Source organism: Myotis lucifugus, unplaced genomic scaffold (genome assembly GCF_000147115.1).
Source record: "Myotis lucifugus unplaced genomic scaffold, Myoluc2.0 scaffold_71, whole genome shotgun sequence".
NCBI lineage: Eukaryota > Metazoa > Chordata > Mammalia > Chiroptera > Vespertilionidae > Myotis > Myotis lucifugus.
The window spans coordinates 2650548-2670432 of record NW_005871119.1 but is presented as its reverse complement, the minus strand read 5'-3'; the positions used below and the strand labels follow the sequence as shown (position 1 = coordinate 2670432).

Genomic DNA, 19885 nt, shown 5'->3' with positions numbered 1-19885 from the left:
TAATATAACCATGGGGAAAAATGAACAAAAGAGAGCTTTTTCCACTCCTTCCTCCCCCCCGCAAGTTCCACTGTAATGCTCTCACATAGGAATTCAGGAAGGCCTCCAAATATAATTGGGTAATTCTGTTAACTTATTACTTAATTTAATTTTAAGAAATTTGCCTTATGATTTCCTCACGAATTCAGTCAACTCTCTATTGCTTGTTCTTGGTTGGGCAGAGAAATCATTAAATGGTTTTCTCTGCGATGTCAGTGGCTATTCATTTTGGCCTGGTGGAGCTGATTCAGTTTCTCTCTTTGAGTACCACAGGATTCAGTCTTGAAAATTAAGGTGTTGTCAGGTTGACAAAGTGTTCATAATTGCAAAGTGTAAAAATAAAATATTGGGCCCTGCTATGTGGTTTTATCCCTTCCCCCAAACTTTTATAAATTTGCTCCTTGATAGAAAATGTGTCTGGGAACTTAATTGAGTCCAATAAAGTTTTAGCAGATATATTAAAAAAAAATTTAGCTTTATAGTTCAGAACAGTTTTAGATTTATAAAAAAAAGTATGAAGGTAGTACACCCAGTTTTCCATGATACTAACATCTTACATTAGTATGTTACAGTTTGATACATTATTATTGTGTAAAGCCTACACTTTATTGTCTTAGTTTTTACCTAACATGCTTTTTCTGTTCCAGGATAGCTGATATATTTCATACATTTATATTGTATTTTTCATCTGTATAGTCATATCATGAAGCTGTATGGTAAATGCCATTTCTGTTATAAGTAACCTGACATTTATGGAAGAATAAATAAAGCTTTGCCACAATGAGTTTCTTATATTCTTTTATGTACAAATGTCACACAAGAGAAACTAATTAACCTTTCATTTTCCCCCGTTTCATATTCAGTGGAACAAGTTCCTGTGGAACCATACAACATCCCCCTGTCCCAGGCCGAGGTCATACAAGAAGGGAGTGATGTTACTCTAGTTGCCTGGGGCACTCAGGTGAGTAATATTTATACCAACTGGTAAGGTTCATGTGCTTGGAAGCGCTTACTTTTAATCCTGATACTAAGAAGAATTAAAAACAATGCTTTCCTTATGTCAAATTTGACTTGTTGCTGGTACTGATTTTTGATGGAAGGTCAGGTGCTTATTCAGTCATTAAAATATATATGCATACTAGAGGCCTGGTGCATGAATTCATGCACCAGTGGGGTCCCTTGACCTGGCCTGCGGGATCGGGCCGAAACCGGCTCTTCCGAGGGGTCCTGGATTGCAAGAGGGTTCAGGCCAGGCAGAGGGACTCCACCGGAGCATGATCACGGCCAGGGAGAGACGGGGGAGGTTGGCCAGCTGGAGAAGGACCACGGGAGGGCTCCAGGTGTGTCCAGCCTGTCTGGCTCAGTCCTGATCAGCCAGACCCCAGCAGCAAGCTAACCTACCGGTCGGAACATCTGCCCCCTGGTGGTCAGTGCACATCATAGCGACTGGTTGACCAGTTGACTGTCTGCCCCCTGGTGGTCAGTGCATGTCATAGTGGTTGAGCAGCCTTAGCATATCATTAGCATATTACACTTTGATTGGTTGAACGGACGACCAGATACTTAGCATATTAGGCTTTTATTATATAGGATTGTGAAGCCATTAAAAATAGGTTGAGTTTATAAAAATGTATTAATTAAAACACTTGTTTCTTTTGAAGTACATTTTACCTACTCACTACTTGTTGTTACACTTTACTATTTTCTTTTTCATGTCGTCTGCTGCCATCTATCATGGTTACTTTGCTGACTATGTGGACCATTTGGCTGGTCCAGCCTCAGAATTCCATATTGTTCTCTTTTCCAGTAAACCTCACCATAATCTGTACCCACTTTCCCAGGTGCTTGTTGTCTCATTGCTCTCTCTCCAAGCATTTAAGCTCAGAGCTCTTTCTCTGGTCATAGACATCTCTCTCGTACACTTCTTAATCACCATTTATAGGAGTGCTCAGTTTTTCTTTTTTTCTGTGTAAAGGAAATATTTGTTTGTTTTAGACTTTAATATGGGAGTATAAAGAAGATAATGCAAATCATTTGTAGTATCACAACCTCCTCCTTTCTTCATTTGATTTTTGGCTTTGATAGCTACAGTCCTCATGGTTTCTTGCCTCCAGTGGGAACCCTTTTTATTCACATCCCTGTCACTCTCAACATGTGTCCTTCTCTCTCTATCTCTCTCTTTTTTAAAAAAATACATTTTTTATTGATTTCAGAGAGAAGGGAAAGAGAGAGAAGGATAGAAACATCAATGATGACAGAGAATCATTGATTGGCTGCCTCCTGCATGCCCTCTTCTGGGGATCGAGCCTCCAATCTGGGCATGTGCTCTGACCTGGAATCAAACCATGATCTCCTGGTTCACGGTTTGATGCTCAACCACTGAGCCACACCTGCCAGGCCTTGCCTCCCTTTTAAATAGGGAAATTAGGATGTATTAGATAGTAACTTCCCTTACTTGTTTTCCCTTTACACCTATCACTTCTTTCAGTCCTTTCCTGTTTTCTTTGTCTTCAAAGGGGGGGTATCTGTCATAGCTACTTCTCCAAAGCTGTTTCAGATTATATTCCTTTTTTTTTTTTAGTACTGTGATAGATCAATTGGCCCCTCTCTCTCCTCATCTTCAATTTCTTCTTTCCATGTCCATTTTATTAAAAAGGTGTGTATCTCTTCATTATCTAAAAAATACATTTTTTCATCCTATTTTTCTTTTCAATACTAGTATAGCTTCCTCTTTTCTTTGATTACTAATCTTGAACAATTTCTCCCCAAGTATTTTACTTGTTAACTTCCTTATGATTTTGCACCTTATGAATTCTGTTCCCACTAAATCACTAAAACTATTTCTGCTAACATTACTAACCTTCTAATTGTTAAATCTAACTCTATCCCATATTTCTATGGTATATGGCACTTGCTACTCTCTTATTTAGCTTCTGGAATACATAGTCTCCTTGTTTTCTTCTGTTTCTTTCTTTGTTTTGTTTTGTTGTTGTTTTTGTTTTGTTTTTGAGCTCCTTTCATCTGTTTTCCCTTTACTTGTTGGTCATCTGCAGGGTTCCATGATTCTGCTTTTGACTCTTCCCTTTAAATGCTTTCCCTAGAAACTCCACTTACTCCTGTGACTTGACCTCTGTGGCTGATGTCTTTGGAACTGGTATCTCTAGTAATGACTTCTCTCACTTCCTCTAGGAACCTCTTTCCACCTGTTTTCTAGACATTTGTACTTTATTATTTTGGTGAAATATCACGTTCAACATGTCTAGAACAAATTTATTAATTCTCCGTGAAGATCAATTCCTCCGACTTTATTTTTTTTTATTTTATTTTATTTTTTTAAAATATATTTTATTGATTTTTTACAGAGAGGAAGGGAGAGAGATAGAGAGTTAGAAACATCGATGAGAGAGAAACATCGATCAGCTGCCTCCTGCACATCTCCCACTGGGGATGTGCCCGCAACCAAGATACATGCCCTTGACCGGAATCGAACCTGGGACCTTTCAGTCCGCAGGCTGACGCTCTATCCACTGAGCCAAATCGGTTTCAGCAATTCCTCCGACTTTAAATAGTACTTCTATTAATGATGTCAGAACTCAACTAATGTTTTAGGCCTGAATTTCTGTATTCATTCTCTACATATTTTTCTCCTTATTTCAGGTTCATGTGATCCGAGAGGTGGCTTCCATGGCTCAAGAAAAGCTTGGAGTGTCTTGTGAAGTCATTGATCTGAGGACTATACTACCTTGGGATGTGGATACAGTTTGCAAGGTGAGACTATAGAAAGTCATTTCCTTAAAATCTTGGGCAAAATTTGTTGAATATTTGCAAAGAATTGTTTTGAAATTTTGAGCATTGTGAGCATTTTGGACTGATTATAAATTTTAAAAATTTATACCATGAAAGAAATGTATGCTATATAATAAGCCAAACACTCAAGAAAACAAATCACTTAGGTGTTTTTCTTCCCATAGTTCTCTATGTTGATTTGAAAATACTGTATAACTGTGTCCTTCATAAGGCCAGCTTGGGTTGAATTGTGTGAGTAATGGAGTCGTGTAAATAAACACAGGAAGGTCATCTGAGTTTTTAACTTCTGGTTAGTAATAATTTAATAAGCTAGGCTTAATATAGTCAGAAATAGTTTGGCTAAATTGTCTTTTGTCTCTTCTCTAAAAGAAATGGAGATGGATTATTTAAAAAAACTAACTCTTTATATAGCCTTAATACTATGGATCACAGTTTGAATGTTATGTTGTGGTATTCTGGCTGCTCTAATCTATAGTTTTCTATCATCTAAGCTTCCTCTTAAACTTTGGCCTGATTAGATTGATCTTGTTGCTTATTATTCATACGATTCACATAGTCCATTCTCAAGGGTACAGCTTAGTTCTCATTTACTGGGCTGTAACAATATCATCTACTCCTTTATTGGTATATAAGTAAGGTTAAGCTCTTTTTTGTGATGGTTTTATCTACTAAAGCTTGGGTAACATTGCATGTGTTCTTTTCTTGATTTATTGCTATAGCAAATAAGTCCTATGACCTTAGGGTATTTTACATTTACTATTTTAAAGAGCTTTGGCATTATCATAGCTTTACAGGCTGTTTCATAGGTTAGTTACATGAAAATAATCTGCAGTTACTCCTGCTATAAAAGTATAGCATAGAGTGGATTTATTTATTTATTTATTTATTGTTAATCCTCACATGAGGATATTTTTCCATTGATGTTTAGAGAGAATGGAAGGAAGGGGGAGAGACAGAGAGAGGGAAACATAGGTGTGAAAGAGACACATCGATTGGTTGCTCTCCCTCACGGGCCAGAGATCGAGCCTGCAACCAAGGTACATGCCCTTGCCTAGAATTGAACCCAGGACCCTTCAGTCCGTGAGTGGACACTCTGTCCACTGAGCCAAACCGGTTAGGGTGTATAGAGTGTTTTTAGGTGAAGATTGTGATGCGTGTATAAGAACTTTATATAGAAAAGTCACAAAATATTACTTAGTGAGAATAGAGAAGATCCAAACTAACTGAACCACATACCATGTTAATGATTGTAAAGCCAAGAATAGCCAAGGCAATTTTGAAGAATAAAGCCAGGGGATGTGATTATTAGGTGTCAAAATGTTTTATAAGGCTATAGTAATCATAATTTGTATTAGTGTAAAGACAGACAAATAGACCAATAGAACAGAATTAAAGAGTCCATAAACAGACTGTTGTGTCATCTGATTCAGGAAAAAGGTGAAATTGCATTCAGAGTGGAAAAGGTGGTCTTTTTAATAAATGATGCTGGTTTAGTTAGGTACCATGGAAAGTATCACACAAATGTCAATTCCAGATGGAATTCCAGTTCTGTCAAAGAAAAAAAATGATGAAGCTCTTGGGAAAAAGCATAGGTGAATATCTCTGTGGTCTTGTGCAGGCAAAGATTTCTTTTTTAAAAAAATATATATTTTTATTGATTTCAGAGAGGAAGGGAGAGGGAGAGAGAGATAGAAACATCAATGATGACAGAGAATCATTGACCGGCTGCCTCCTGCACTTCCCCTACTGGGGATTGAGCCTGCAACCTGGGCATGTGCCCTTGACCCTTCAGTCTGCAGTCCGATGCTCCATCTACAGACCCAAACCAGCTAGGACAAAGATCTTATATAATAAAAGGCTAATATGCACATTTATCGACCAGCGGAACAACTGGTCGCTATGACGTGCACTGACCACCAGGGGGCAAACGCTCAATGCAGGAGCTGCTCCTTGGTGGTCAGTGCACTTCCGCAAGGGGAGTGCCGCTCAGTCAGAAGCCAGGCTCACGGCTGGCGAGCGCTGGTGGGAGCCTCTCCTGCCTCAGTGGCAGCGCTAAGGACCCCTTCGGGGATGTCTGCCTGTGGGGAGCAGGCCTAAGCCAGCAGGCGGACATTCCCCGAGGGGTCCTGGATTACGAGAGGGCGCAGGCCAGGCTGAGGGACTCCCTGCCCCCCTGTGCACAAATGTCATGCACCGGGCCTCTAGTTTCTTAAATAAAACAAAACAAAAGAAAAAGTCAGGAACACTGACATTTTTAAAAGGATGATAAAATTTGACTTCATTAAAATTTTAAACATGTATTCGTCAAGAAGCCCCAGTAAGAGAGTTAAATAGATAACCCACAGATTTGGGGAAACTCATCAAAATTTATACTTAGAAATATAAAATACTCTTACAATTAAAAATAAAAAGGACATCCCAATAGAATTATGAACAAAAGTCTTGAAAAGGCACTTCACAAAGGAAGATATTGAAATGGCTAATAAAAATATGAAAAAAATGTTCAGTTTTTTTAGTCATCAGGACATACAAATTAAAACCACAGTGTGATATCACTAAAGACATCCTTCTGGCTAGAATGAAAAATACACGAATACCAAGTACTGCTGAGGATGTGGATCAACACACCTCTCATGTACTACTGTTGGAAATATAAATTGGTACAACCATTTAAAAAATTGTTTGGCATTATCTACCTGAATCCTATACTCCCAGTAATTCCACTCCTGTGTATATATACCAACAGAAATGTACAAAAGATAAGTTCAAGAATGTTTCTAGAAGCACTATTTCGAATAGCCTCACACCGTAACCTACTTGAATGCTCATCAACCAGAGAATTGGAAAAATAAGTAAATAGAATATTGTTTGGCAAGGGGAATGAACCAGAAATTTAATAGAACAATGTGTTTTCATCTCACAAACACAATTTGACTTTAAAAAGCCAGATTCAAATGAGTACATAGTGTATGATTCAAGTACAAAGTTAGATAAGACTAATCTGTTGTGTTAGGTGTCAAGTTAGTGGTTAATATGGTGCTTAAAAGTTGGAAGAGGGTGTGAGGGAGGGGTAAGGGATGCTGATAAGTTTCTTATTCTAAGTGCTGATTACATAGGTTCCATTGTTGAAAATTGAGCAGAACACTCATTTTGTGCTCTTTTTTGTATATTGTTATGCTTTTAACAGAAAGAAAGAACCATGTTTCCATGCTCCTGTTGATTAGTTAATTAATTTTCTTGGATTCCTATTCTCGTGGGCCTTTTTATAGGTTCTAGGAGAGCCTTGGTGCACTCTGACCTGGAAGGGTTTCTTTTGTCATTCAACTCTGTCCATGCCCCTTGTTCCATTTTTCATAACCCAGCTCAGCTGTCCCACTGATGCAAAATAGGAGCTCATAAGTGGGGCTGCCCTTCCAGAGTCTTTCTGGGAGCAAGAACAGTGGTTAAGAGTTAGAGGCTTGAATGGGCTTTCCTGCTGAGACACAGACCACAATAAAAAATGAGTTAAAAAGTGAACTACAATGTTAAAGTGACACGGCAGAGTTAGTCTTGAGGTGCTGTCTAGCTTGAAATACATATTTTTAAATGAGTAGAAATCCAAAGAAGCTACCTATGGAAAATAAGAACTTGATTTTGGCAGTAGGATGACAGGCTGTGAAAGAAATTCAGGATTTCAAGAATCATGCAACTTAGAATCAACTACATACAACGCTGCAAAAAAAACCAAAACAAAAACCAAAACATTTTACAAGATGATCTTCACATGTTTATAGAGAAAATTGATACAGTTTTGACGTGCTTGCACTTTAATTGAAGATTAAATTAGGCTAATTACTGAAATAAATAAGAGTTTGCCTTTCCACCTTGAGTCCTTGTTTTCTTTCTTTCTCTCAGGCTCTGCCTTCCCACATTCAATTCCAAAACAGATTGTCAGGCATTGCATACACAGTATGTCCAGAATCGGGCCTCTTCCACTGCTATTACCTCTGATCCTGGTCCAAATCACTTGCCTTTCTCACCTGGGTTGCGGCCAGAGCCTCCTATCTACTGTCTGCACTTCTAACCTTTCAGTGCCAGAGGCAGAGTTGATCCTTTCAAAAGTGGATCAACATCAGATCTCTTCTAGTCTTGAAAGGCCTCAATGGTTTCTCATTAAACCTAGTGGGAAAGTCAAATTCCTACAGGGGTTCACCTGACCTCGCATTTCACAGCCCACCATCCACCCTTCAGGAAGTGCGCTTGGTTGACTCTGTTAGGTCACTGCTCAAATACCATTTTGCCATTGAGGCATTCCCTGATCAGTTTATTTATATGGAATCCCATCCCTCTTACTGAGACCCACTTTTGCTTCTTTCTTTTTCTCTAGCGAGATGAACACCATCTATCATAGTATGTTATTATTTATATTGTTGATCTTTCTTCCCCTATTACAGTTATGGCGAACCTATGACACGCGTGTCAGAGGTGACACGCGAACTCATTTTTTTGGTTGATTTTTCTTTGTTAAATGGCATTTAAATATATAAAATAAGTATCAAAAATATAAATCTTTGTTTCACTATGGTTGCAAATATCAAAAAATTTCTATATGTGACACGGCACCAGAGTTAAGTTAGGGTTTTCAAAATGCTGACACGCCGAGCTCAAAAGGTTCGCCATCACTGCCCTATTAGAAGATGAGTTCTATGAGGGCAGGGATTTTTGTCTTTTGGATCACTTCTGAATTCTCAGTATCTGAAACAATGCTGAAAAATTATTTTGAATATCAACAAGAGAAAAGCTTGAGAATATGTTATGAAAACTTATAATATTAAAATGTTTTGGAGCTTTTTAAATTCTTGGTACTTATACAAAGGTTTAAAAAGTAACTTTAGAATATTGCTCTGAATAAATCCCCTAATGTATTCTAAGTTGAAACGTTTAAAAGTTTTTTTAGTTTGATCTTATGTTTTTATTTTGCTTAAGTTGTCCATTTTTCATAATGATATGTAAAATTTGAATTTTCATTAGAATAGGGCCAATCTATCTATTCTAAAAGGCAAAGTGAAATTGACTACAGTAAACCTCAGCTATCTATATTTTTTTAGAAGTTCTTCTGCTAATTCCATTTTCTGCATAGTGAGAGTTACTATTCTTGTGTACAGCTTTAAATACTTCTTAACCTTTTGGATGTCAATATTTCCAGAACCTTTTGCATATACCAGGAATTTTATCTTTTAAAAATAATTAATCCAAACGAACATGGATTGTTATACTGTAGTAAGACATTTACATTTACTTCTTTGGTACATTTCTGTGCATAATTTTTGTGGTTTTAAGCATTTTTAAATTTAAATTTTACCTTACTTCTTGCTGTCACCTTCTTGCCAGCTGTGCATGGAATCTAGATGGCCAGCCTTTATAACTGAGACACCTACATTCGCCAACGAGGGCCTGTAATATTTTCTTATGAATCAAGAACAAATGCTTTACCCTTCAAACCTATGATAGCAATTTGGGCTTTCCAGAACCTTTCTCCTCTCATTTCCTTGTCTGCAATGCAGGTGGGCCATTGTCATGGAATTTAGAGCTGGAAGAGGTCAGCCTGGGCCTGTTCCTTTTGGCCTTCTTGTTGGTCCCAGGAGTGACCTGTGACTTTTTCATCCGTCACTATTATGTAGTGCTTCTTATCAGGATTTTTATCTGTTTCAATATCTGTGGTACAAGATACTGTCTCAAAGCTCCTTACCCATGAGTAATCTATTTCTTTTGAGGTACTTGGGAGGTTTTTTTTTTTTTTTCTCTTTTCAATTTTTAAACAAAGTTAGGAAATGTCATGGAAAGGATCTTCTCTCTACTCCCTCCACTCTTCTCTCCACCTTGCCCTCTTGTTTCCCTTCTTTCTCTTTTAAACCTAAGTTATGTTGCAAAAGATGCTGTGCCCATAGATGCAAATGGTTATTCTTTGGCTACATATTGAGGTATCCGTTGCCTCAGAGTATTTGTGGGGTAGGCTATCACTGGAGCAGGACAAGTCCTCAGCAATAGCTCAGTGTGGGACAAGGCTGGAGTGATTCACTGTGGCATGAGGGAGTGAAGATAGTTGGGAGTGAGGGTTCAGCATTCCTAGATTTAACATCCTTTTACCCTTGTACCCAGGCTGTTTCCATTCTTGCTTCAAAAGATTTCACTGGGGCCCTGGATAAAGATAAGGCAGTTCCTAAGGCTAGCAGGGTGGGGTGGGTGTGTGGTGGTTCTGGAAGCTGAGTGGCCTTCAAAAATAAAGGAAAGGGATATTGTAGGAGTGGAACTGGAAAGGAGTTATATCATAGTCATCTGAATGTGGGTAATCATTTATATAGAGAGAACCAAGTTTAGACTTGGATTTGCATCTAATGTTAGTGTTAAGTATTTGTGAATAGTGCAAAACATGTTTAGAAGACCACTGAAGATAAACATAAAAACATGTTATATTTTATGTCTTGATTCTAATTTGTAGACTTTGAGTTTGTTTTTTATTTTCATAGGTTTTTTTTTTTAGACTACTATAGATTTCATTTTTATTAAGATTGCTAACACTAGGAAGGTAATGTTTAGGGTCTGTATTTTACTGTATTCTCTAAATTGGTTTTATGGGAAAGTTGGAGAATTTACCTTTAGAAAATCCATATGGTTTAATGCCACCAGTTATATACATTCAATGATAAAATACTAGCTATTTTGCTTGAGGTTTTTAATTGGTGAGGGAGAGGAGAGAGAATGACTGAAAGAATGAGAACAAGAGCTTTATTAGAAGGTGGAGGTTGGTGGTGGGAAGGGGAGTTAATAACTACAGACAACCACTAGAGGCCTCTCTTAAGCCAAGTTTCAAGGCTAATATCACCAGTTTTCCATAGTGGGGTCTGGCTGTGTCATTGTAAATTAAGCATTTTTTATGTGATAGTTCTGAAGTAGTATGAAAGTATTTTTGTTCTAGAGCATATATTATAATTTAACCTGAATGTTTTATTTAATGTATATATCAGAATAACTGATTACCTATTGGACTGAAAACAAATTGGAAATCTCTGCTGTCTGTCCTCCTTCTCTAAATAAGCTTTTAGTAAAAATATGTAGTCAAAGAATATGGCTAGGTGAAAATTATGTCTCTTTGACTATACAAGTATATTTGGTTTTAAAATTACTGATTTAACATGTGTTTAATCGTTGAGAATAGTTTATAGTTTTATGATAGTAAACTAAAAGTAGAGTTACTTTAAATTGTATGTTAAAAATTGTGTACTTCACTAATGATTATAATAAGCTTCTAATAATGAAGACCTATTTAAAAAATGAGTCAAAATTCCTTTTAGACTTAATATTATATCTGGGGTAAAATGAAACACTTTTATTTGTTATTTATTTATTTATTTTTTTTTAGGAGTAATGAAAATAAGCCTCTTTTAGTTTGGGGTCGTTTTGGATACAGGTTGACTTTGCTGAGACAGCAGGCAGACAGAGCAATGTCGTCCTGTCTGATAGACAGTTGTCCTGCCCCAAATGAGGAAAGCTGACAGCTAGGAACCTGGTTCCACTTTTGCCAAGTCATTGTTCCCATAGGATTTTTGTCATGACCACACTATTTAATTGTACTAATTGGAACAAGTTTTAAATTCTCGGACGTGTATTTGGGATGTGACTACTACACTATTGCTCTGTGTGGTGACCTTTGGCCAGTTCCTCTGAATTCCATGAGGGCAGGGCATTTGCATATTTTTATTGTAGTATCTCGAAAAATCATGAAGATGTCTGATATGTAGAAGATGCTCATAAATATTTATTGAATGATCTTATTCAATTTCAAAAATAATATGTAATAGTAATTTGTTTTTTCAATGAAAGAAATTAAAGGAGAAACTGATAATTCCTGTAGAAAAGAAAATACACTGAGCTGAGTGTGTCACTCCTGCTACCTGGTCTATTTTTGCTATGACTTATGTTTTAGATATGCTTCGAAGGAGATTAAAATAATGGGTTCTGATCTAATTTTGTGTAATATATTTTATATAACAAAGCTTAGCATAGTGTATGGTAAATAAAAAAAGTTAAATGACATGTTTTATGCATATCTCTTTTAGTGTTCATAGCCGTTCTTTGAATTAGACATTCATGTCATTTATTATAGGTGAGAAAACTGAGGTTTAGAGAAAGTAGAGTAATTGTTCCAGGCCTCACAGCTCACAGAGCTGGCTCCACTCAGATCGCTGGACTCCAGAACCTTTGCTTTTTTATTTTATTGCTTTTATTGAGAAGCATGCAGCTTCTCAAGCAGAGTTTGCACACAATTTGTAAATAATTTTCAGATGTGATTTTTAATAACTGATTTGTGATGTGATTTGAAAATAACTTGAAAGTAAAAAAGATATTGGCAATAGGAATGTATTTATGGGGAAGGGTACTACTATTTATGTTCATGTTTATTTTGGGAAGGGCTTTCTGTCACAACTGTATGTGTTCTGGTTTAATCCTTTCAGTTGCCTTGTGTGATAAGAATTATTGCTCCTGTTTTAGAGATGAGAAAAACCGAGTCTCATAAAGATTAGGAACTTGTCTTACGTCCCTCAGCTAAGTGGCAGAACTGCAGTTCAATCTCACATCTTAAATTATTGAACCCTGATATTTTCATAGTACAACAGGGCTTCATGTTAGAATAGTTATTTTGCAGTTAATTAACTTCATGCCTTAATAATTATTGTGAATTTTGCTGATGATATGCTTCTAAATTTGAGCTTGCAACATATTTTATAACATTTCAGGAATTTACTTTCACATTTGCCCACCTGTATAACACTTTTAAAAAATATATAATATTCCTAAATACTGTACACACCTTGTAAATTATACTCTCATATTTCATTTCATTTGGCTCTTTTTTATTCTACATGGAACTGGAGAAAGCAAGATTAAATTATATAATTATGTTTTTCTGTTCCTAATTCTTTTTGATGTGCCCCCTTATACACTTAAATTATTTGAGTTTCACTCAAGATTTTCCTTTTGTTTAAACTTGTGCTTTTGCTATTAGCAACAGCAGTGAAAAGAAAGAAATCATTACCTCATTTCATGATGAAAAAGATTATAGGTACATTGTGTTCCTAGTTTAACATTTTCAGTGTAAAGTAAGAAATCTACATTTGTTGACTTTCTGTTCTTCACTTTGATGGTCATGTAACTTACTTTCTCATTAAATGGTACTTATACTTACAAAATTGTAGTATTTTTGCTATAACTGGTAATATTTTCTTGTCTTTTCTATAATACTGTGGTTTTGTGGTATCTAGCTGTTTTAGCTTAACTTAAAAATTTATTGAAACTGTGGTCTACAAAGGTTTTTGAAAAATGAAATTAGGAAGTATACCATTTTACCTCTGTAATTTATGTACTCCAAAATTTCAGCACTTTTATCAGTCATGGATAATCAGCCTTTGCAAACTTATACACTCCCTGCCACTTCTGTTGCTGTTTTTTCCACGAACTTGGTTTTCTTTCTATTTATCTTTTTTATGTTACAGCTTTGATTATGTTATATAGTTTCTTACATAGCTGTTCCACATCTTAAGTTTATTTTTTTAATATTTTATGTATTTTTGTTGTTATTGTTTGTAGTATCATTGTTATTATAGTTCTCCACCTCCTATTTTTTCCTTTCTATGTGTGGCAGAAGAGATTTTAAAAATTAGAGTAATACGTGAACATGTCGACACACGTTCAGTTTAGCTTATAATGCAAAGCAACATTTTTCATCCCTGTCCCTAAGGGGTTCACTCCCTAAACATGGTCACTTTTAACAATTTCTCTATTTTGTTCTTCTGATGGCTATTTCCGTATCTTTAAGTAAAACTTGGTACAGCTATTTTGGCTATAAGACAATTTATTCATTTCTGCAATGTCCTTCATTCTACAGAAATACTCACTAAAACAAACAGGGTTTATGGAAAAAATAGGTTGGGCGGACCAGTTATACAACTTTGTAAGGGTTTGCAATTAGAGTCAGGAAGGATTGAACCTGCTGAGTTATAGAGTTAAGAGCAAAATGCATAAAAGTTGGGGAGAACCATGTAATAAATACGTTTGAAATGGAGCAGATGGGCCAGCCTGAGGCAAAAGGCATAGTGTATGGAACTGAATTTCTCTGAGACTCTCAGCTCTGCGGTTATGCCTTGCCTTTTATTGTTTCTTAGTTACATGAAACACTAATGTGCTGGAACAAATTGCATATACGCCAATATGATTAAGTCAGTTGCTGCTTCCTTCTACCCTAAAACATTTTATACTTGTGCCAAAGAATGGACTCCCCTTGCCCAGTCCATTCATTCATGTGACTCAGTGCTGGATTAGGTTTGATTGACAAAGCCTAGGTCCCATCTTTATTTCAGCCATGATTGAGACTGGAAAACATAGTTTTTTACATTCTACCTTGAGAAAGTGGGATTAATAATTAGGGTAACTATGAAAATGTGGAGAATATGTTTAAAAAATTTTGGGTTATTCAGGAATACAAGGCTCAGCGCACATATGTGATACCTGTTTGTGTATCATTGTACATATATCTTCATTTATCAGATTTGAACATCATTTATTTCCCACTTTGATAATGAAGTATCAAAATGTGCTTACATTACCTGTTACTTTCCCTTCATCATTTCCCCAATTTTGAGTTATGTTATTTCGCTTCCTTTAATGGATTGCCTTTTGATTTTTAATTATTTAAAACTCTATTATCTTGTTCTGTTAACTTTTCTCAGTATGTCTCAACCTTTCACTGTGTAAGGAAGTGACATTAATGCCCTCTACCCCTGTCTTCACTTCCTTTTTTCCCTGCCCATTCCTATTTTCTGTTATTTATTTTTACAATGCCAAGACTGATAACAATAAATTTTGTTCTGTAACCACATTTAAATCCTCCAGCTTTTTTTCTATAGGTTGATTCTAAAAGTTAAAAATCAATGACACTCTTGATATTATTATGATAAAATAAATAGTTTTCACCACTGAGATGGCCTGGGGGGATAAAATTTCATTTATTTTTTATTGCAGGCCAAATGTGTCAGCCCATAAGCCCCTTAAAGGAGATGTTCTTGGCATCTAGATCAAATGGTTTGCCTTTTCTTGTAGTGTGTCAATTCCATAATATCTTGCCACATTTCAGATGCTTCATACTTGGGCATGGCATTCTTTTGGATTCTCTAGAGTTTTTAATAACCTTTCCTTTTCTCCTTGAAAAAAACACAACCATTCGTTAACATTATCTTGAAGATTAATACTATGTATGACCTGGAATCTTCTTTTTGAGCCCCCAGGAACCCTCCCTGTTTCAGTCTTGACTACCATTCTCTAAATCTGCTGCACAACAGTCTTCAAGGATGTTTCTCCATTTCACTCTTAAAGACATTTTCTGGGTCCTATGACTTTCTCTTTCATGGTTTTCTCCCTTATTTTGATGAGGGATGTACATAACTTCTTCAAGTAAAACGTGTATAGACGAGGGAGGCTTTCAACACTTTTATTTGGAGAACATGTATTTATTTTGCAGTCACACTTGATTAATATTTGGCTGGATATAGAATTCTAGTTTCACAGTAACTTTCACTTAGGATTTTGAAGATAATGCTTCATTATCTTCATGGGGTAAAAAAATTTGATATCAGTGTGGTTCTCATTCTTTTATAGGTGATTTTTGTTTGTTTTTCTGGAAATTTTTATGATTATTTTGGTCCTTTTATGGTGAAATGCCACAGGTGTGACTTTCCTCTAGGAATGTATTACTGATTTAAAAATAAATATATCCTTTCCCTTTTGTATATTTAGAAAAACACACTCATATTAGTTGAATAATAGACCTAGGTTGATTCTTTTTCACATCTTTTCTGTGCTAGTTGTTGTCCAATTGTGTTCTTGCAATGTTTGGGACATTTTCTCTATTTTATCTTTTAATTCTTATTCTGAATATTTTAATTTCAGCAAACAAATGTTATTTTCTTATGCTTAATTCTTTTTGTAACATGCTGTTTGTTTTATGTTGTGTTCTCTTCAATTATTCTGGGTATGTGAATATAATATAAATTATGCTTATATATATTATAAAATAAAAGAACAATAATTTTAAAAAAGTTCTGTTCTATAAATTACCACTGTTTTTTCAATAGTTTATTTCTTTTGTAATAGTTTTTCTTTTTTATGATTATTCTGGATAGCTGACTGGTGCAGTTTTACAGTAAAGTCTGCAGTAGGCATCTCCATTATGGAAAAAATTGAGCAGATCTGTGCACATGGGTGAGACTTTGCTTCAGGGTGAGTAAATGAGAGAGAGGTCTGTCTGTAGGCAGGAGGGGGTGCAAATGAGCTAGGCTTGCCTCTTTGATATCAGTCCTCATGGTATAGGCTCGTGGTCGGCAGACTGCGGCTCGCGAGCTACATGCAGCTCTTTGGCCCCTTGAGTGTGGCTCTTCCTAAGCCTTAGGAGTACCCTAATTAAGTCAATAACAATGTACCTACCTATATAGTTTAAGTTTAAAAAATTTGGCTCTCAAAAGAAATTTCAATCGTTGTACTGTTGATATTTGGCTCTGTTGACTAACGAGTTTGCCGACCACTATAGGCCTATCTTTGTAGGCCATTTGAATGGTTTCATCAGCAACTAGTTTCTTTGCCTGGATTGTCTCTGGGATCAGGGTTAGATAGATATTTCATTGGAGACAGTGGGACAGTTGGTACAGCTGCTTTATTTAATTTTCATTCCCAGTTCTTATACCCACTTTCCACACCTGCTGCCGAGCCCATCTCGGGTCTCTGGGGAGATCAGCTTCCTCTTCCCCTGTGCACCCCCCTTTCCTACCCCTCATGTGCCTGGGCTTTAGCTTCCTCTGTTTGGTCTACATGTTTATCACACATTCACAGGAGACCTCTTTTAGTCTCTTTTTTTTAAGCTGCCTCTCCCCAGCTTAAGATGCTTTGGCTGTTCTGGGTTTTTTCCCTTTTGTAGTAATTTTCTGTCTTGGGAAAGCAAGGGAAACAAAGCATATATGTTCAGTCCATCATTTTGAGTTGGAAACTTCTCTATTACATATTTTTATTTTTTAATAGAAAGCATGATGATTCGTATATTTCCATCTATGTATTGTTATTTTACCAGAATCTCATCTATTTCAATAGTTTTTTAGTTGATTTTCTCAGATTTCTAAATTGGTAATCTTATTCGTCAAGTAAGACCAATTTTATCTCTTAGTCTATATTCTTATTTGGTGAGAACCACTGAACAATGTTAAATGACAGGGATGATAATAGACATTGAATGGGATATTTCTTAAGCACCATCTTGAACTTATTGAATTATTAAGTAGAAAATGGAAAGTACATTATATGGGTTTCTGGCTTATTGAGAAAAGTATCAGAATTTCCTGCACAGGTAGTGTTTTTGAGTGAGTGGATTTGGCACTTATGGCCTGAATGCCTGTTATACTTCTTATGCCAAATAACCACAATTCAGAATTGGAGATGGAAAAGAAGGGAAAGTCAGCTTTGTCAAATAATAAATTCTCTCAGTAGAATTAATCAAATTTTAGATGACTCAGTTGGTAAATCATTTTTGGGCAGCAAAATTAATCTTACTTCTTGACAGTAAATCAAGAAAAACAAGTCACTTAGGGGTAGTTATAATGGATCTTCTACCCTGGAGTGAATGAGCACCTAGTGAAACAGCCATCACTGGAGAGATACCTGCATGTGATAAATAAAGCCCACCTGACTGACTATGGGTTGTTGCAAGGACAAAAACATCTGGTTATTGGTTTCATGTAGAAGAAATTAACTCCTTGATTTATTTTTATTTTTTAAAGGTGCTTTAAGAATCGCCTTGTAGATATCAAAACAGATTCATGATGTGAAAGTCCTGAGTATAGTATTTGGAAAACTTGGTGGAGTTGTAGAGAAGAGATTTTATGTCAAAGAGAAAAGATTGTATATCAGATGTATCCATAAAGGGACTTTATATCTGTTGGGATTGTCAAAAAATGAAATAAGTGGCCTCTTGTGGTCATGAGACCCTCATTAACGGTAGAAATGTAATGATCACCTGGCAGAGACATTAAGAGAAGGATTGGGGAGGATAGCCTACATAGTGCCTTCTACATCAAAGGTTGTGTGAAATAAAGGAAAATGATCCTTTATATTTTGGAATATAATAAGTATTAAATTAAATACTGTAATAAAATAATACAGATATTATAAGAAGTTATTCATTTACCATGTATTTTTATACAGGATTTATCTTTCACATTTCTGGTAAAATGGCTTGTGTCTTTAAACTTTTCTTTTGCTAGCTTTTTTTAAAAAATGTTTTTTATTGATTTCAGAGAGGAAGGGAGAGGGAGAGAGAGATAGAAACATCAATGATGAGAGAGAATCATTGATCAGCTGCTTCCTGCACGCCCCACACTGGGAATCGAGCTCTCAACCTGGGCATGTGCTCTTGCCTGGAATGGATCACCGGACCTTTCAGTCCGCAGTCCCCACTGAGCCAAACCAGCTAGGGCTCTTTTGCTAGCTTTATCTTCTTTTTCAAATGGTAAATTATTGATCCAATTTTGTGAGTAGAACAGACATCCATTAGCCAAGTTTTATAGCCTTTTTTTTTTATAACACCTCTGGCATATGCCTTTTTAACTTTCCATAGTTGCTACTATCTACAATGTCCCCTCGCCCAGAGGTTTAAACCCATTTTGATTTACACTGGACCACCTGCAGAACCTCTTGAGCCATTTGTTCCTTTCCATTCTCATTGCCTATTCAAGCCATAGTGATTACTTAGGACATAGTGTCCTCTTGCTCCTTTTAAGCCTTTCTTTCTTGCCAAAGTAATGTTTTATAAATGGAAGAACTGGATTCCTACACTTACAGTTCAGTTCTGCCGATGGTTTTGGATTGCCCTCAAGACAAAATGTAAAATCTTATTGTTATATATTTGGTCCTCCATTACCTGACCCATGTCTACTATCTCATCATTTTCTGCCATTTTCTCCACACATATGTGATAGTCTAGCCATACAAAATTGTTTGTGGTTCCCAGAAAACACCCTGTTCTTTGTTACTGCAGTTCCTTGGCACATGCTGGCTCCTCTGCCCCTTCTTCCTGGATGGACCCGAGATCTGTGTAGTCTTTCAACAATCAGTTTACAGTATTTCCCTCCAGGAAGCGTTCTCTGACCTGCCTTCCAAATCTGCAATTCCAAACTGGCATTGTTTTCTCAGTGTTTGCAGGGCAGGCGCTTTACACCCAGCTCGCTCAGAGCAGGTTTCTCTTCATGTTGTCCTTAATGTCCTGGTCTAGTTCTCTCAGTAGACTCTGCCTTTTGTATCTGTATCTTCACAACTACTAGAATGTAGCGGCATATAAGTGGATATGAAAAAAAAATTATTTCTTGTGCTGTAACATATGAACTTTCCACTTATCAGAGATTAGGCTTCTTAGAATCTCATTTTTTTTCAGGTTGTGGCTGAGTATTGAAGCAGGTAGAATCGGATTCTCAGTAGCTGAGGTGGTTGCTGTAAAACCCACATATAAAAGTACACAAACACAAATTCTGTAGGAGTGTCTACGAGGCCCTTAATCATATCTCTTCAACTTTTGCTTTGCATAGAATTCTAACAAACTTCTTTTCTTAGTGCCATATCTCACATTATTAGATTTAGAAGCAACACATTAGAAGATGGGGAAAAGTTATGTTGACAGAGATAAGGATATTGGTAAGACTAAAGCTGATATATTGATAGCCTGAGAAAAAGGCACGCTATGAGAAAAGAAAAACAATAAAAAGTGCATAAGAATATTTTTTAAAAAAATCGCAGCAGTTTTTAGCCATTTAGTGTAGAAACAAGGTAGACATCTACCTTGATCCCATCTATAATAATAAAAGCGTAATATGCTAATTAGACCAGACAGCTGAACGACATTCCGGACGTCTTTCCTGACGAAACCTTGTCCGGCGGGGCCGAGGCAGAAGCAGTTAGGGGTGATCAGGCAAGC

The 19885-nt window shown here is 36.4% G+C and overlaps 1 protein-coding gene across 4 annotated transcripts in view; it reads left to right on the top strand.

The window, feature by feature from the left end:
* Nucleotides 1-19885, top strand: part of BCKDHB (branched chain keto acid dehydrogenase E1 subunit beta) — a 204026-nt gene that overhangs the window by 73988 nt on the left and 110153 nt on the right. For all 4 annotated transcript variants that reach the window (XM_006090356.3, XM_014457216.2, XM_014457215.2 and 1 more), the window contains exons 7-8: nucleotides 903-1000; nucleotides 3697-3807. In XM_006090356.3, coding sequence (XP_006090418.1) covers nucleotides 903-1000; nucleotides 3697-3807 — 209 coding nt within the window. The remainder of the gene's footprint in view (nucleotides 1-902; nucleotides 1001-3696; nucleotides 3808-19885) is intronic.